Source organism: Triturus cristatus, chromosome 8 (assembly GCF_964204655.1).
Source record: "Triturus cristatus chromosome 8, aTriCri1.1, whole genome shotgun sequence".
NCBI lineage: Eukaryota > Metazoa > Chordata > Amphibia > Caudata > Salamandridae > Triturus > Triturus cristatus.
Window position 1 is genome coordinate 790,983,539 of NC_140591.1, and position 19,663 is coordinate 791,003,201.

The 19,663-nt window shown below is 43.3% G+C and overlaps 1 protein-coding gene across 2 annotated transcripts in view; it reads left to right on the forward strand.

Moving 5' to 3' along the window:
- SYAP1 (synapse associated protein 1) overlaps positions 1–19,663 on the forward strand; it is a 159,535-nt gene that overhangs the window by 51,485 nt on the left and 88,387 nt on the right. For both annotated transcript variants that reach the window (XM_085622231.1, XM_085622232.1), the window contains exon 3: positions 18,076–18,142. In XM_085622231.1, coding sequence (XP_085478357.1) covers positions 18,076–18,142 — 67 coding nt within the window. The remainder of the gene's footprint in view (positions 1–18,075; positions 18,143–19,663) is intronic.

Below are 19,663 nucleotides of genomic sequence, written 5' to 3' on the forward strand. Positions count from 1 at the left end.
ATGAAGGATGGCCTATCTCAGTAATCCGGCCGTGCTGTTACCAGGATATCTGCGCAACCCGGACCCCTCTCGTGAGCTTCTTTGTACCGCACATCCAGAACGCTCGCCTTTGATTATTATGCTTGACGGTACCATTAACCAAATCAGTGACGTCACATCTGCGAACTCGGGCTTACGCTTTACAAATACACATGATTTGTTAAAACCGCAGAGTACGTTCCTATGAAGTATGCAGTAATAAGGGCTCTGCACATGAGCACCCACGGAGACACGCATGACAAGTACATGTAATACAACGGCAGGAGAATCTATCTGTAACACCAATTCTGGGGAAATACTAGTGTAATGCGTGCAGGCACTTATTACAAGCGTTAGTATTCGAGGGGCGCTAGAACCCCAAGAGCAAGCTGGGCTGACTGCACCCAAATAAACGCTGCTGGTGACAGCCCCGTGTGTGTGTGTGTGTGACTGGAGACGCAGGGGTGACGCTGACAGCAGAGCCCTGCTGCTCATCTCTCCTCCTACACATTCCTCCTGACCCTCCTGTTTTGGAAACCCAACTTCCTCTCGCTGCCCTGACCCCCGTGATCCCTCGGGGTGCACTTTGTTTATACCAATGCGGTGAGATGTCAAAACTCATCCAGTCTCACTGTGAGGGCTAGTGCCACTCAGCGAGAAACAAGAGCGTGCAGCGTCCCTCCCCCTCACACCTTCAACTGAGGGATTACTGCAGGACTGACTGCCCTCCCACTCAGGGAGATGCCAATAGAAGAGCAACGCAAGGCTAACCCAAAATGACTGAACACACTTCGGACCCGAGAGAGAAATCCAGCAGCGGCCCAGGACCCGGAAATGAGGACAGTTACAGCCTCGTGGGCTGACCGGATATAAAGCCACTAAGCTGTCCAAGCACGGGCCGCAAGAATTATCTGGCAACCAAGGGCCATATGACCCTCCTACCTTAACTAAATTATGCGGCAAGAAAAGGCAATTTATACCGCACAATGCCACACGATCTGTAGCAGCATTATTCTGCTATTATGACACGCACGCACAGTAAATCCGTCTGAGCAAATGTTTTTATCTCTGACAGTACCCGTTCTGAAAATCAGAAAAGGAAAGGTTACCAGTACCAGTCAATCTTTGCTCAGCATGCGACATATAATTTGTATCTGAGAAAATCTGGTTGTAAATGGTGGATTATGCGGCAAGTGCGGACAATCCATATTAAAGCAAAAATAACTTTTACATATGTAGATGTTAGCACGCACTTTTGGAACAGTTACGGAGTCAATCAAAGTATACACATCCTTCTCTGCAGGCCTCGTTTCTGCGTATGAAACGGGGCCTGGAAGTGCTTTGTGAACATGATTCTCCCTCTCCATTCATCCCTGGCTCGCATTCACCCCACGAATAAAGCTAGTCTCGGAAGAAGATTCCTTCTCCGTCCAGGTGTCTGGGTGTAAATGTACTCTTGCATTAGTAATGTAATGGTAGTCTATCATATAGTGTATTTTTAGAGGACCGTGGCAGATGTAGATTTAAACAAAGTAAACACACGCCCTCGGCACAGCTGACATTTGATCGCATGAACAGCAAATGTGACGAGATAAGAATTGCGGTCCTGTTTAAAGCTCTGAAGAGTGAAAACACCGAGCGCTTTCTTGAGTGAACTGCATTTAGACAACTAAAAAAGAAAATTATGGGAGGAGGGGCCATCGTGCGCTGTGGCTGTGCGAGGAGCTCTTACGTCACGGGAAAAAACATCGTGTCGGCCTGTCCAGTTGGGCCGTCCTAAAAGTGGACAAGGAGGTAACCCAAAAGCCCGCTTTCCAATCACGCGCCATTGTTTAACATAAACAATGCAAGCCAATGGAAAAGAGGGGTGGGGCTAAAAGTACACTTCTGGAATAGTATCGATTACAAAAGGCCCTCTCATGGCGAGACAGCGCATGCGTGCTGCTAACGCCTGGCGAGACCTAAAAACACTTCTTGTAGCGCAACTTTTATAGAGGACTTAAAAGTATGATACCACCAAGAACTGTCCATTCATGCTCTTTGGTGCTAAATTTTGTCTTGAATGCAGTATGGGACTACCTTTAAAATATTTACATCCAGGTACTTTGCAGGCATTAACTTGGAAGGCCCGATTCCTGTTGCAATTAGTTCTTCAGAGTCTAAGTGTTGAGCACTATATGCAAAGAAGCCATACATTAAATTGTATGAAGACCAGGTGGTTTTTTGCAACAAACATAGTTTCTTACATGAAATTGTATCACCTTTTTAGGCTAAGCAGGCTATGAAATTCCCTGAATTCTTACAAAACGTGTGAGATTAGGCAGAGTTGGCCTTGTACTCCCTAGCTGTATGAAGGATATTAATTAATTGTATTGACAGAATAAAACAAGAAGATAAAACATTTATTTGCATCAATTACACATGCATGCATAGGAAAACCTATTTCAAAATCAGGAAATTCAAGTTGGATTGTCAGATGTTTACAAAATGTGTTATTCAAGCACAGTACACATATTGAGTAGGAGACCTCATGCTCCACTCCACATACAAGAAGGGGGTACTGATTGTGTTTGTGAAAGATCCCCTTAACAGAATAAAAAAGAATTGGAAACTCCTTAGTGTGACAGAAACAATTATAACATGAGAACCTTTTAGCTGAAATTATATATTGTTTTATTACAAAAAAAATTCAGAAACCTGTATAGTAAAAATCCTACTACAAAAAATATATTTTAAATATGTAGAATCCAAAGTTAATGTAACTGCAGAAGTATTCTGAAAAGTGACACAAACATAGTCAAAATACTTTAAGTATGTGTAATCCAAATTGAGCATAGTCACAGAAATATAGCTGATTTAATCATAAATAACCAACATGCTTCTGAGCCAAAGACTGCCTTTTCAAGGCAGAAACATTCAATTACACATACTTTAACATAAAGCAGTAAGATTCCTCCTCTGATTTGAAGGGATCATAATCAATAAGAGTTCCGTTGAAAACACGGTGCATGTGTATATAGGTGCATAAATAAAAACCTGAAAAATATATGTATATTGTTGCAAATTGAGTCTCTCGTTGGCAGAGGTGAGGATTCTGTCCCAAGTAGGGACCACGATCCTAGTCAGGGAAAGACGGATGCACATAAAAATTATCCACACCACGTTAGAAAATAGAGCTTCATTTAATGAACAAAACAAGACCAAAACAACAAACATCCAACAAGTAGAACCAGCGTTATGAAGTTTTTTTGATTTCAAAAGAATTTATTTTTTAAAAGATTAGATACAAACATAATATACAGGCAAGAATGATACAATTGATAACAGCTAAAATATGTAAAATGTTAGGTTGATAATAACCAATAAAAATATATCTAAACATTCATTATTCTGAAAGTATCAGAGACATACGTCAATTGAGGAGGAAGCAATGAAAAACCGGGAGAAGTAATTATCAAAAGTATCATCATTAGATATTAAACTGGGGATAAGAGGAAAGAAAGGAAAAAAGCAAAGATAGAGAAGAGACAGGATAGAGAAGAGGAGAGACAAGATAAAGGGAGAGAAAAGAGAGGGATTTCCAAAGGATTCACCGAACACTCAAGACAACATTAAATAGACAAATCAAAGGGATATTGATCCACCAATCCCTCTGAGGCCAATTGCATGTACGTATCTAGCGCCAACCACACACCAGAAGATATAGACGGAGAAAGATGAGCATGCTCAACTAAAGTATGAGCACTACGTAGGAAAGAAACCCATGCCCACCAAGTATGATAAGAGACTGAAGAAAAAGATTTCCACTCCATGAGAATTACTTTGACTGCAACGGTTAGTAAAAGATCCAGCAGTTGTACCTCCATGGAGTCTAGAGGCAATGGGACCGAGGCCGCCAGCGGGCCTAAAAGGACTAACGGAAATGAAAGTTGAAACTTAATATTAAAGATAAGCATGAGGTGTTTATGAATTAAACCCCAAAAGGGTTGGAGAAGAGAACAATCAAAGAACATATGCTGAAAATCGCCTGGTGCAAGACCACAACTCCAACATAAATTATCTTCCTTAAGATTTAACGAATACAAACGAGTGGGAGTCCAGTGAAGAAGATTAATAGAGAAAAACTTAGACTGCATTAAAGAAGGGGCAATTTTATTACGAAGAGAAAGCCTACCAATATCCTGCCAAGTGTCTGAAGAGATATGATCGGTAACATCATGTTCAAAATTATGAAGCCATTTTTGCTGTGTAACAGTTTGAGAGGGAAGTGTCGAGGACGATAAAAATTTATAAATCCTAGATGCTACATGACCAGATCTAACCCATAACTGAAAAAGCGTAATCGTAGGGGAAGAAGGATGCAGATGTACTTTAGCAAGTGCTACTTTTATCTTAAGGAAGGTATAGAAATCTATATTAGATAAAGAGAAATGTTGAGCCAGGGAAGAGAAAGGGAGAGGATCATTGTTGGAATCATATAAATGTTTAACAAGTGAGATACCTTTCCCCGACCAATAAGACACCAAGTCTGGATCGATAGTAATTTTAATTTTGGAATTCCGCCAAATAGATGACCATCTAGTTTTATGTAATGGAATCGCCACTCTCTTATCAACCTTGCGAACCGCAGCAATAGTGTCTAGAATAATAGATCTAGAAAATGGAATAGAAAGGGTATTTGTGGTTAAGAAAGAGGCAGTCGGAAGAGGAGAGGCCAATTCCTGTTCTATTAGCAACCAAGCCGGAACATGCATAGAGGGAGAGGAAAACCAGAGCGCCCCCTGGGAGGCCAAAAAAGCAGACTGATATTTCCCCCAATCAGGAAGGTTACAACCTCCCATATCATAGGATTTTCTCAAGAATTTATAGGCAATTCTAGCCCTTTTGTCATTCCATAAGAATTTGGAAGTAATTAAATCAAGTTCATGAAAGAAGGCATCAGAGAGCTGAACTGGAAGCATAGAGGAAACAAAATTAATAATAGGTGTTATCATCATTTTAAGAGTTTGGAGTCGGCCCCACCAAGAAATATGTTTCGGAGACCAATTTTCTAGAAGATGTCGTACCTTAAGAATAGTTTGAGATTCATTAAATGTAACAGTGGCATAAAGAGTGGAACAAAAATAAATACCCAAATATTTTAATTGCTTAGATTGCCACTTAAAACCAGCCGAACCCATATGAGAGGAGAAACAATAAGCATTTAATGGGAACATCTCGGTCTTATCCTTGTTCAGGGTATACCCTGAAACCGTTGAGAAAATAGAAATTGTATCAGAAATAGCAGGGATGGCGCGTGCAATATCTTCTGAAAAAATGAGAACGTCATCAGCATAAGCAGCTGTTTTAATCTGATGAGATCCAAAAGAAAAACCCCTAATGTCTGGATGAACATCAATCATTCTGAGAAGAGGATCAATGGACAGCAAAAATAAAAGAGGGGACAAAGGGCAACCTTGTCTCGTACCCTGGCGGAGGTTAAAAAAGGATGACGTAGCTCCATTCACTCTTATGTTAGCTCGAGACATAACCATACGGATAAAGGAATCACCAAGGTTGTGTGCACATAAAACGGCTCGTAAAAAAGGCCACAAAACCTTATCAAAGGCCTTTTCAGCGTCAAGAGCCAAGGCCGCTGCTGGAAGATTAGATCGCTTGGCGGCCCCGAGAATGTGACAGAAAGTACGAATATTATCACGTGCAAGACGGCCCTTCACAAAACCTGTCTGGGAAGGATGAACCAATTGAGGGATAAAGGATTCTAAGCGTTTAGCCAAAATTTTAGCAAAAATCTTAGCTTCCATGTTAAGAAGGGAAATAGGGCGAAAATTTTTGGGGTCTGAATGATCTTTCCCTTCTTTGGGGATTACTACAATAGTAGCATCAGCAGCAGAACCAGACACCGAGCCATCCTTAATAAAAGCATCAAAGACCAGTTGAAGTTTCGGAACAAGCACGGAGAGAAAAGTCTTATAAAACAAAATAGGATAGCCATCAGGGCCCGGAGCCTTACCAGAACGAGTAGCTTTAATCGCGGAAATGATCTCATCAGAGGTAATCGGGCAATTCAAAGAATTATTATCTTCCTCCGAAACAGCTTTCAAAGGAACCGTCTTCAAGAATTCCTGACAACGTTCAAAAGAAGCCTGAGTAGAGGGCGTATATAAATTATTATAGAAGTCGCGAAAGACCTCAAGAATTTCTGCAGTCTGGAATTTTTTCGTACCAAGATGGTCAGTAATAGAAGAGATTTGGGAGGATTTATAAGAAGATTCCTGGAACTTCAATGTAGCTGCAAGAATCTTACCCGCACGATTTTTTAACAACAACTTCTTAGATTTTTGAGCCTGAAGGCCAATATGAGCTCTCTTAGTAACTATGGTATTGTACGTGTATTTTAAGTTTTTAATAGATTGTAAATATGACTTATCTTTAGAATTGCGAAAAAGAGATTCCTGACGTTTAATCTCATCTGCTAAATCCGTGAGTTCCTTCTTAATGGCAGCATTCCTCCTTGACATACACTGAATGACCTGACCACGGAAAGTGCATTTGAAAGAATCCCAGAGAACCACAGGGGAACTAACTGAACCAACATTCTCAAGGAAAAACGTCTCAATCTCATTAGAAAATTCTCGAATCAGGGAGTCATCATGTAGAATTTCTGTATTTAGTCTCCAAGATCGAGACCTTGCTCTGGGGGCAAAAGACATAAGCGTGAACGTCACCGCAGCATGGTCTGAAACTAAAATAGGATGGATAAGCGGGGAAGAGGCAGATTGAACAAGCGAGGAGTGAACCAAAAGGTAATCAATGCGTGAAAAGGACGAATGAGGGGACGAAAAAAAGGAGAAATCACTGCCAGTGGGATTATGAAGACGCCACACGTCCTGGAGATGTGTCAGAGAGCACATATTAATCAGTTGTTTATGTGCTTGAGGGGGACGAAAGGTAAAGGCAGAATTCCTATCCAAAATAGGATCCATTGGTAAATTAAAGTCTCCCCCTACAACAAGATTGCCAGAGTGAGGAGTATTATTTAGCTTTTTGGAGATTACTTTCCAGAAAGATGGATCATCTTTGTTAGGGGCATAAATGTTCATAACAAAGAGAACAGCATTACCATCGGATATCTTAGAAAGTAGCCAACGACCCTCTGTATCCTGTTCAGAGGAAACAATAGATAATCCAGATCGTTTAGAAACTAAAGTAATTACCCCATTACGTTTACCACACGCATCTGAACACGCAACATCAGAAACCCATTCTTTCTTTAGAAACGACGCCTCCTTGACAGAGACCTTTGTCTCTTGAAAAAGGACAATATCCGAAGACAGGGATTTGCAGTAGTCTAAAATTTTTGACCTCTTGACTGGGTGATTTAATCCTTTAACATTAAGGGAGAGTATATTCAAACCAGACATAGAGCTAGCCTCAGGAAACAAGGATATGGCATATATAATATATGAAGTACAACTTCCAAAAAGACACGCCTCCAGACACTAGACAACAACACGAAACAAGGAGAATCCAAGGAGGAAATCCGAAAAGAAAAGGAAAAAGAAGAGGAAAAAGAAAGCAAGAAAATAGATAAAGCAGGAGAGATAAGAGCCCAAAAGGAAGGTCTGAAAAAGACCAAATTCATATCAGGGGGAGCATGGGAAAAAGAGCAAGGAAACCAACAGGAGGAATAAAACTCATCAGCATATATAACCCCAGACCAATACATAGCTGATTATGTGTAATTAAAAAGAGGAACCATCTAAAGGAGATAAACAGCACTTCATAATAATAAACTAAAAATACAATTCAATAAGAGCTAGTGAAAAATGAATCAAAACGACACTATAATTATAACCAAGCCAGAGTAGACATCATCAAGAGCAGAAAAGAAAAAAGAAAAAGAAATACAATACGAAGAATATTATATAGTACTTTATGAAAAGAAGATAAAAAAGAGAAAAGTGAAACATAGTAGAGAACGGAATGTAGTAAAGATAAGTATAACAGTCAATGAAGCTCTATGGCAAATAATTAAGATAAACGAGATTATATATCAGTATGTAAACTCTATAAATAAGCTTGTAAATAACTGACCACTGAAACATAGAATCCGTTACAACTAATGTAACTAAGAAAGGCGATAATGTCGTAGATATATGAGCATGAAAATAAAGAAGCATGAGCCCAACCAACACAGTACAACACTATACCTCCAATCTAGTGGAAGAAAACAATTAATAATAATTCTTAAACAGTCAATGATATAACAATAAGAAATATATAGACACTAATTATACAGAAAGAAAGATTATCTCTAATAACAGCAATTAATACTTATCTAAAAAGAATACTATGACTCAAATACATAACCAAGCAAAATGCCAAAACACTAATAAACAATGGCGTACTCCAGATAAACGAAACAACCGAAGACGAAGATCAGACAGAAAGACCATAAACGAAAAAAAGAAGACCAAATCATACACACAAATTTGAAGAAAATTAAGAAGCCCTACAATGGGCGAAGAAACGGACCCGGACCAATATAGAAATGCACATTGGGGATGAGAAGAGTAATAAGGACGACAAGTGAACATAAGTGAAATAGAACCATCAAGAAATACTACCACAAAAAATTGGACGAATCATACAGTAGGACTAACGACAATAAAAGGCCACTACATTATAACGATAGGAATGAAAAACATAAGACAACAACAGCACGTCCAGAACATTGGACATTAGGACCACCACGCAGATCTAAGAGAGGGTAAACCTAATAGACCTGGCAAAGACAAAAACTCATTGCATTATGTATAGTCATATCAGGTGCCAGAGGAGCCAGGATCCAGCGAGGCCACCATTTGAAGTTCCATCTGCGATTCCAACTGATTATCCAGAAACGAGGCCAAATCAGCAGGTTCATCAAAGATTCTGGAGCGCCCTTTGAAAGTAATACGGAATTTTGAAGGGCCAGCAAAAGAGAAGGGAATATTCATCTCGGCTAAACGCTTCCGGAGATTAAGAAAGCCCTTTCTCCTAATGACGGTGTCTCTGGCAAAGTCTTGAGAAATTGAAATGCGATGGCCATTCCAAGAGACAACTCTAACCTTCCGCATATGAGCCAGAATTAGCTCAGTGTGTTGATGGCGCAGTGGCTTGAAAATGATCGCTCTAGGTTGCGTAGCAGACTTAGGACGAAATGTGGGAACACGGTGTGCACGTTCCAGTTCAAAATCCCTTTGGAAAGAAATTTGCAGTGTGGAAGGAATCCATTGATAAAGGAAATCAATCATAGAAGATGCATCTTTCTCAACATCCTCCGGAAGACCAAAAATGCGCAGATTAGACCTGCGGTTACGATCTTCTTGCTCAGTAAGGTCTTTCCGCAAAGCTGCCATTGAACGCTCTAACTGTGAGAGAGATCTAGATTGCTTTTGCATGGAGTCCTCTGCGCCACTAATACGTGCTTCTGTGTCCGAAACACGAAGAGAAAGGGCCTTGAAGTCATTCCTGATGGCTAGCACCTCTACTTGCAGTAAATCTGTGTTAGTCTTGGTAGATTGCGCAATTTCATAGACCTCATTAAGGCGCGTCAGGATAGACTCAAGAGTGGCGCTAGGGTCCTTTTGCGCAGATTCAGGTGTAGGGGATAACTGTTTGGACCTTTTAAGAGACGCTTTAGAGTCTTTTGCGTCCTTAGCATTTGGTGACGGGCCCATATTCGCAGCCATAGAGCAAAAAAAAAAAAGGAAACAAGCAAAAATAGAGAGCGCGCTCACATCAAGAGAACGATAATAATGGCGTCTTCCAGGGCAGAGAAAGGAACCACCTCACAAAAATATCATGCCCTACAGATATCAAAAACGGCACCTTCCAACAACCAGAAACAGCCACGAAGTATGGAAATATCAGTCAACGAGACCTCCTAAGAGGGCGATGGCGGTGCGCTGACTAGAAATATGACAGTAGGAAACCAAACAATATGGTCATAACAGGCAGCAAAGCAGCAGGAGGAAATAATAAAAAACAGTATAAATGTAGGAAATGTGAGCAACTTCACCAGTTCTTGTCAGTCCTTATTCATGGCAAATCCGTAGCAGTGACGGCGTCGTGCTGAGGAGAGAAAACATCCCACTCTTGAGAGAAACAAAATGGCGGCCGCTCGCAAAAACACCGAGCGCCACCTAAAAACGCCCGAAATATGGTCACCGGCAGCCTCAAAGATCAGGAAACATCTCTCATTACATGCTTGGCAGCTTCATATCCATGAGGCCACCTTCACAAATGACCGGGGCAATCCGAGGCGACAGCAAACCTCCGTCGGCTCTTGCTCCAGCGCAGAGCTCAAGCACAAACCGCCATCTCGCAGCGGCGTGCAAGCCACGCCCCCAGCGTTATGAAGTTTTAAAGAATATCTGCAAATATGAGCTTAAAAGCATAAACGCACCAACCAGGGACATCTGGTCGTGCTTGACCAGGGTAAAGCCAAATGTTCAGGCCGACTGCGATGGAGTGTGGGTCGGATACAAGGACCAGCCTTGTTCTGTTGAAAAAAGTACCTTTGGATGGAGGAATCATTGTTGTGGAAGACCCGATGCGAGTAGCAGAGAAGGTGATGCATCCTCGTTGGTCCGGCTGGATGTAGGCGATGCATCGGTTCCGATCCTCACAGTTGGAGATGCATCATTGGTGAACCCCTTACTATAGGGATGATACCTGATCGTCTAGCCACGCAGCCGGGGATACAATATCTTTCTCCGTAGCAGTGATGCGCTGTGGTAAGATGTGTCCTTTCCGACTGGCGCAATGATGGCGCTGTGTGGTTTTTGCAGGAAAACAGAAAGAAAACCCACTTCAAAGGGCCCATGGCTGGATTGCCACGATTTGGCAGGGCTGGGCTCACAGTTGGCTTAGTTCATAGGCTGTAGAAGGGTTGTTGGAAGTCTCTGATGTCCCTGAGACTTCGGAACAGGAGGTAAGCCAGCAATCTCTTAGGAGTCACTTTGGTACTGGAAGTGTAGAGATGCAGGTCCATTCCTTCTCACGACACTCCCAGGCAAGGACGGCAGCAGCAAAGCTGGAGTCCAACAAAGTCCAGCAGAGTGACAGTCTTTTCAGAAGGACAGCATTCCTTCTACCGTGCAGAATATCCTCGGATCCAGAAGTGTACTGAAGTTTTGGTGTCTGAGGTCCGGTACTTATACCCAGTTGTGCCTATGGAGTGGGGAAGATTTAAAAGAGAGGCCTTTGAAGTGTACAAGGTCCCTGGCCTTCCTGCCCTAGCTCCAGATTCCCTACAGGGGGGTCTGCAGCTCTTTGTGTGGAGACAAGCACAGTCCTATTCAGGTGCAAGTGTCGGCTCCTCCCTTCCATCATGCCTATAAGTCTGGTGCTGGACCATCAGGATGTGAATGGCCCACCAGGCACTCCTAAGCTCTCTTTTTGTATGTCTGTGTGTCTGTCTAGAGGTAATGCACAAAGCCCAGCTGTCACCCACCACAGACTTGCATTCAGAGACATGCAGAAGGCACCAAATGGCTAAAGTAAGGAAAGGCCCACTTTCAAAAAGGGGCATTTTCAGACTTGCAACCTAAAATCCAACTTTACCATTAGTTGTGATCTAAAATTGTGAGTCCAAAAGAAACACCAAACTCAAACTATCTATCTTTTCCCTTGGGAAATTGCACGTATAAAATGTCCTAAGGTAATCCCAATGTTCACCTATGGGAAAGAGAGGTCTTTCAGTAGTGGAAAACAAATTTAAGAGTTGTTCACTACCTGGATATGTTAAAGTACATGTTCAACCTTTTAAATACACTGCACCCTGCCCTTAGGGCTGTCCAGGGCCTACCTTAAGGAGGATTTATATGTATTATAAAGGAAGGTTTGGGCCTGGAAAGAGGGCTAACTTGCCAGGTTATATGGCATTTTAAAATTGGACACACGGGCTCTGCAATGGCAGGCATGAGGCATGTTTAAAGGGCTCTAAAGTGGGTGGCACCATCAGTGCTGCCAGCCCACTAGTAGCATTAAATGTAATGGCCTTGGGCACATGTAGTGCTCTTTACTAGGGACTCATAAGTAAATTAAATATGCCAGTTGTGGATAAGCCACATGTTTCCATATTTTAGAGAAAGAGCACATGCACTTTAGCACTGGTCAGCAGTGGTAAAGTGCCCAGCATCCTAAAGTAAGCAAAAATGAAGTCTGCAAAATGAGAGGTCAGAGGGCAAAAAGCCATGGGAACTACGCCAAGGATGCCAGGTCTTAACATAAATGCAAGCAGCAGCAAGTGTTCTGCAGTTTTATATAGCCGGGAAAGAGAGAAGAATCGGTAGAAAAAAAGCTCATATCAGTAACAAAAAAATAATTTTAGAAGTGCAGGTAAAAGTGACAAAAAAAGAAGGCAATAATGAAACTGGCAGCATTAGAATTATCGGAACAATGAATAGAAAAATTGTGTGTTGCACAGGTAAAAACACATACTTAAAATTAACATATTTTGTAAAGGGCAATAACATTTTCAGTGTCATAGAAGACAACGAAAAGATATTATAAGTCAAAATAATGGATACTGTGATGATCTAATAGAACATATAAAATATCCCAGTTATGGGAAATCGCCAGTAGCACTACCAAAAGAAAGAAAAAAGTTTGGTAAAAAACGCCAAAAAGCTCTTGCCTCAAAAAGGGTTATCTTGAATCAGTTCTAGTATAGATTACCTCTTCCAGACTTTCATGTCTCTTCTGACAGCTGGATGGTGTTGCCATATTGTGAATGACATGACATGCATTTCTTACCAAACACGAGGCTTCATGCTGCTTCCTTTGTGTTGTGCTCCCAATTCTTTTACCTTTGAAAGAACAAGCGTTCGCCGACTGCAGCTTCAAGTGTATGTTTTTTTATGTTTTTTAAAGGAAAACAGAGCATTGCAGCAATACAGAGAACTCCCTTCTGTTCCTAATCACTAATTCAGAGGATGCCAAAAATGTATTTTATCTGCCATATGTCATGGAATGATTCAGAACAGTAAACGGAACCTATGGTGCTAACCCCTGGAGAGCATGCACCTAAAACATCCAGTGGCTGAGCAGGGCTGAACCACAGCCTCTTTAGGTCTCGCTAGAGTCAGCGCATGCGCTGCTCTTGCGAGAAATTTTGTAGGTGGTTTAAATGTGCTACCCACGCCGGCCACCAGCTTGCTATTACGCACATAAGCGCGCGCGTGTGCACAATTCGCGTCACCACTCGCGTTTGTTTTCAATTTCATTTCGCAGCCGCGCGGCGTTACTTTTACGGCCGCGTGGCCAATGCTTGTGTTATGTGCTTGTAGTTATACAGTTGATGACGTAACAGTGTGAGAAATTGGGAAGATTAACTTTTTCTGTTTACATATTTTGTGCCTTGTAATCTACAGCTTACATATATGTTAAGTCGTGTTATGTTGTCAGCTTTTGTGTAGCGCTTCCCTGTCGTGTGTAAGGCCTCACAGCACACATACTGAAGAAAAAAATCTGGTGACGAGTTGCTTGTTTCTGACGTGCTTCCTGAATGCTAAATGGAAACGGATCCTTTGCTGTCAACGGAAACCCATGCAAAATGCAGCACTAGCTGCCTCCTCGCAGTTCGCATGTTGTCTACGTGAACAGTGGCATCCATGTTATCCATAGGAACGCTGTGCCCTGCGCCGACGGCATGGCACAGTCCATTATTATTCTTTTTAGGAATGCCCCGAAATTCATTCAAGCTGGATGGGTACATTTTGAGTGCTATTTTAGGAAACCTTTTAACCATCACGCATATTCTCAGCTGTAGAGTAGACGTACAGCCACGAGACCTCTGCATGCTGGTATGTTTGTATAATATTGTGTGCATAATATTGTTGTGTGTTGTATAATGTAGCACTGTATCACCAGAAGGCCGAGTTTAAAAAAAAAGTTCATTCTTAATTTATCACGGGTCCATATAAGTCACAAAGATCGATGAAACCACCATGGTTACGTAATACGAAATGGTGCCTCACCCTATTCCCCCCCCTCCACCCCCTCTCCCACTCTCTCTCACAGACTCTCTCTCCCACTCTCTCTCACAGACTCTCTCTCCCACTCTCTCTCACAGACTCACTCTCCCACTCTCTCTCACAGACTCACTCTCCCACTCTCTCTCACTGAGTGACTCTCTCACTGAGTGACTCTCTCACTGAGTGACTCTCTCACTGAGTGACTCTCTCACTGAGTGACTCTCTCACTGAGTGACTCACTCTCTCTCACTGAGTGACGATCTCTCTCTCACTGACTGACTCTCTCTCTCTTTCACTGACTGACTCACTCTCTCTCACTGACTGACTCTCTCTCTCTTTCACTGACTGACTCACTCTCTCTCACTGACTGACTCACAGACTCTGACTCACAGACTCTGACTCACAGACTCTGACTCACAGACTCTGACTCACAGACTCTGACTCACAGACACTCTCTCACAGACTCTCACAGACACTCTCTCAGACACTCTCACTCCCTCTCACAGACACTCTCCCAGACTCTGTCACTCTCACTCCCTCTCACAGACTCACTCTCCCACTCTCTCTTACTGAGTGACTCTCTCACTGAGTGACTCTCTCACTGAGTGACTCTCTCACTGAGTGACTCACTCAGTGAGTGACTCTCACTGAGTGACTCTCTCACTGAGTGACTCAGTGAGTGACTCACTCTCACTGAGTGACACTCTCACTGAGTGACTCACTCTCTCTCACTGACTGACTCTCTCTCTCTCTCACTGACTGACTCTCTCTTTCACTGACTGACTCACTCTCTCTCTCACGGACTCTCTCTCACGGACTCTCTCTCACGGACTCTCTCACGGACTCTCTCATTGACTGACTCTCTCACGGACTCTCTCATTGACGGACTCTCTCATTGACGGACTCTCTCATTGACTGACTCTCATTGACTGACTCTCTCATTGACTGACTCTCTCATTGACTGACTCTCTCATTGACTGACTCTCTCATTGACTGACTGACGCTCTCTCATTGACTGACTGACGCTCTCTCACTGACTGACGCTCTCTCACTGACTGACGCTCTCTCACTGACTGACGCTCTCTCACTGACTGACGCTCTCTCACTGACTGACTCTTTTCACTGACTGACTCTTTTCACTGACTGACGCTCTCTCACTGACTGACGCTCTCTCACTGACTGACGCTCTCTCACTGACTGACTCTTTTCACTCACTGACACTCTCTCGCTCAAAGACTGCCTCTCGCTCAAAGACTGCCTCTCGCTCAAAGACTGCCTCTCGCTCAAAGACTGCCTCTCGCTCAAAGACTGCCTCTCGCTCAAAGACTGCCTCTCGCTCAAAGACTGCCTCTCGCTCAAAGACTGCCTCTCGCTCAAAGACTGCCTCTCGCTCAAAGACTGCCTCTCGCTCAAAGACTGCCTCTCGCTCAAAGACTGCCTCTCGCTCAAAGACTGCCTCTCGCTCAAAGACTGCCTCTCGCTCAAAGACTGCCTCTCGCTAAAAGACTGCCTCTCGCTAAAAGACTGCCTCTCGCTCAAAGACTGCCTCTCGCTCAAAGACTGCCTCTCGCTCAAAGACTGCCTCTCGCTCAAAGACTGCCTCTCGCTCAAAGACTGCCTCTCGCTCAAAGACTGCCTCTCGCTCAAAGACTGCCTCTCGCTCAAAGACTGCCTCTCGCTCAAAGACTGCCTCTCGCTCAAAGACTGCCTCTCGCTCAAAGACTGCCTCTCGCTCAAAGACTGCCTCTCGCTCAAAGACTGCCTCTCGCTCAAAGACTGCCTCTCGCTCAAAGACTGCCTCTCGCTCAAAGACTGCCTCTCGCTCAAAGACTGCCTCTCGCTCAAAGACTGCCTCTCGCTCAAAGACTGCCTCTCGCTCAAAGACTGCCTCTCGCTCAAAGACTGCCTCTCGCTCAAAGACTGCCTCTCGCTCAAAGACTGCCTCTCGCTCAAAGACTGCCTCTCGCTCAAAGACTGCCTCTCGCTCAAAGACTGCCTCTCGCTCAAAGACTGCCTCTCGCTCAAAGACTGCCTCTCGCTCAAAGACTGCCTCTCGCTCAAAGACTGCCTCTCGCTCAAAGACTGCCTCTCGCTCAAAGACTGCCTCTCGCTCAAAGACTGCCTCTCGCTCAAAGACTGCCTCTCGCTAAAAGACTGCCTCTCGCTAAAAGACTGCCTCTCGCTAAAAGACTGCCTCTCGCTAAAAGACTGCCTCTCGCTAAAAGACTGCCTCTCGCTAAAAGACTGCCTCTCGCTTAAAGACTGCCTCTCGCTTAAAGACTGCCTCTCGCTTAAAGACTGCCTCTCGCTTAAAGACTGCCTCTCGCTTAAAGACTGCCTCTCGCTTAAAGACTGACTCTCTTTCACTGACTGACTGACTCACTCTCATTAACTCTCACTGACTGACTCTCTCACTGACTGACCTTCACACTCCTGTTATTTATGCCCCCCATAACAAAAAAAAACACAACAAGCAACCACTGGGACAGGCAGATACAAGTTGCCAGCATTGAAAGGACAAAAAAAACCTCAAGACATTATTTTTAATACTTTATTAATCTGGCCGTTTAGTTGTACATAATGCTTTTTTGGTCATATCTAAGGTAACAAAAATGCTTCTGACACTTCTTTATTATAACTTTTCAGCATGCTGCAAACTTATGTACAACACAGCTTAAAGACATAGGTAAAGTAAATATCTCTGGCTAAACACTTATAAGTTCCCAAAGGCGAGACCTATTGGCTATGCCAATGCTTGTTATGTATGCTATATGGTGTGGAGGTATATATGAGCTGTGCCAGCAATAGGCCTTTTCAGACAACTATAACCATAGTCAGACCAAAAAAGGAGGTAAACACATAAGGCCCAAATCCGATCTTGTTCAGAAAGCATACCGACTGAATCTGTTCAGGAATGCTTTCTGTATGACTCTGATCAGGAAAGTCCGACCAAATGAGTACAATGCATCTGCATGCATCCGTATACGATTCGGTCAAACTCCCATTGACTTCAATGGGAGCCTGTGCTCCGAACGTGAACACAGGCTCCCATTAAAGAAAGGGGTGGGTGGGGAAAACCTTGCACCCTGTCGCGGGCACCCATGGTGCCTGCCACACTGTGCATGGTTGAAAAGGGGGTCCCATGGGCCCAATTTGGAGGGCCCTGGGTGAAGGTGGGCCTGCTACGGGCCCCCAAAGACCGATTCTGGCAGCCGTTACGTTCCGGGCTAACCGATTCGGAAAGGCTGTCCAAATCGGTCATTGTACTCACTCGTTCGGAAACTAAGTCCATAGAACTGTATGAATTGACTCTAGAAAGGCTCGACCTGTCCGAATGCCTTTCGGAACTGTTCAGTCAGCCCGAACGGTTTCCAGGCATCGTACTTGGTCGTTCGGAACTGGGAACGAGTGGGTCGGAAACAAGGGCTCAGGGTCGGTTTTGGCAAACCCTAATCCGTTTCGGATCTGACCGACATCGGAATCGACCCCATAGTGTGCTACTTTTGCAAGAACATACAATCCATTGTAATTTGCAAGAACACTGCAGGCTGATTTAAACTCGCTATTCGGTTTTAATCATGCATACCTACGGGTCTTACTGCCGGAGCTGTTGGTAGTTGGCCACACCAGCCAGGCAGTTGGGCCTTCACAGGAATCCCAGTGATGTGTATGGTGCTCTTGGGTTTTTGCAAATTAGATTCAGCTCTAAGGAGAGACGGTAATGCCACTCATTACTATGCAGCCAGTCAACCTACCTGTTGTGTGTAAATCTAGTCTGATGGCAAAAGCAAGAGAGACCTTCCATTACAAGAAATGAAATCTGGATTGGCTCACTTGGGTTCAATTGTGTAACTATTCCGATCCTTTAAAGAGAAAACACTTGGTATTGTAAATAGCTTTCAACAAGGTACATAGTTGCATAAATGAAAATTAATTTCCAAGTTAGCTGTTCTTGTTGTTGGAAAAGTCTTCTGTGAATAGATAATGGATTTTAAATTGTGAAAGTTAATATTTTAATTTCTTGTTTTAGACCATCCTTGGAGATTTTCAAAAAGAGCAAGAGAAGTTTGTACAAGAACAGCACACCAAGAAGTCAGGTATTCTCCATGTTTGCATGAACAAGTACTGACTTTTCTAGTCCAAATTTGTCAGTAGTGTTTATTTGCGTGTTTTGTGCTTGGATATTAACAAGAAAACTGATTTTGCTTCACCCTTTTAGTTTTGCCGTACCCACGTGTGCTTGGAGCACTAAATCGGTTTTATTCTAATTTTGTAGGGGAGACTAGAATTGGTAATCTAAACAAAAGGGGTCTGCTCCAGTGTTTGTCTTTCTGGGCTGTTTTTTAGTTGTTAATGTGGTGACTTTTTACACGTCTTCAAAGAGTCTGCCATAAAAAGATCCATGTGTAGATGTTTAAATAAGGCGAATCAGCACTATTTTGATGGACAGTCTTGATATGTACAAAGAGAGGAGGTGATGTCATGTAAGCAAGCGGCATAAGACCAATCCCCTGGCCCCATTCCCAATCGCTCTTCTTATGTCAACCACATCAGAGTTACTGTGTACATTGTATATTGATGTTTGACATGTGCTGTAGCTGTGGTAAAAGAGCTGCAGTGTATGCTGGGTACATGCTAGCCACATTGTTAAAAAATAGCTGATGTGCCTTTGGCCAATAACAGTGCTTAATTTGTGCTGGTGTTTTCTGAAGTTCGGCACTGGCACTTATGTGTAAACACTGTTAGGTACCCTCACATGGTGGCTCTGGGGCCTGAGTACTCTTATGCAGCGTTTATTAGAACAGCATCACCTAAGCAGTGTGACTTTGAAAAAATTGGTAAAACTTGAACTTAAAACCTGTAGTCAAAAAATTAGTTGGGTTATGCAAGCGGCAAGGGGACTAGTGAATAATACCTTGGGCCCTGGTGCTTAATATTTTACAAATTAAGCAATGGACCGTGATACAGATTCCACCATAATAAACATAGTGAATGTGAATGTCTTCCTCTGAAGCAGTGAAGGAGTGTGCTGCTAAGGGTTTGTAGCTTCATCTCTGCACCCAGCTCTAGTCTTAACTTAGGCAGGCGTTGTTTAATTGGACAGACTTTAAATCTTCAAGCTGTAACAGAGGACATGCATAGCGCAGTCGTCACCCTCAAGGAGCAAACGTTTTCACAGTGCTTTCTGGGAGCTGCCTCCTGGTTGAAGCTATGTGACCTGACCGCCCTACATGAGCTTCCAAAGTCTGAAGTGTGATGGGCTTCTACTTTACTGTCACAGTTCAACCACAGTGGCTGCACTCAAATCTATTCTGACCTGCGTGTGTTACAGTCTTATACCACCTGCATGTTTTAGTGTCTTCCCCAGCCCAGAACCATGTGAATGAAGTAAAGTACAAACAACATTAACATCATGTTTCCTCAGTGCTCCGTTGAGGCACTAGCACTGGTCGGTCAGATCGGGTGGTATGGGATATCTCGGTTACACCTTGATAGTGCACAGATGACATATGCTCAGAGGCTTGATCCGGACATTCAGGTGGGGTCACCTCTCTCAAGAGCTGACAAACACTGAGGCAGATGTTTGAAGTGTGACCAGTCCTGTGTGATGGACTGTC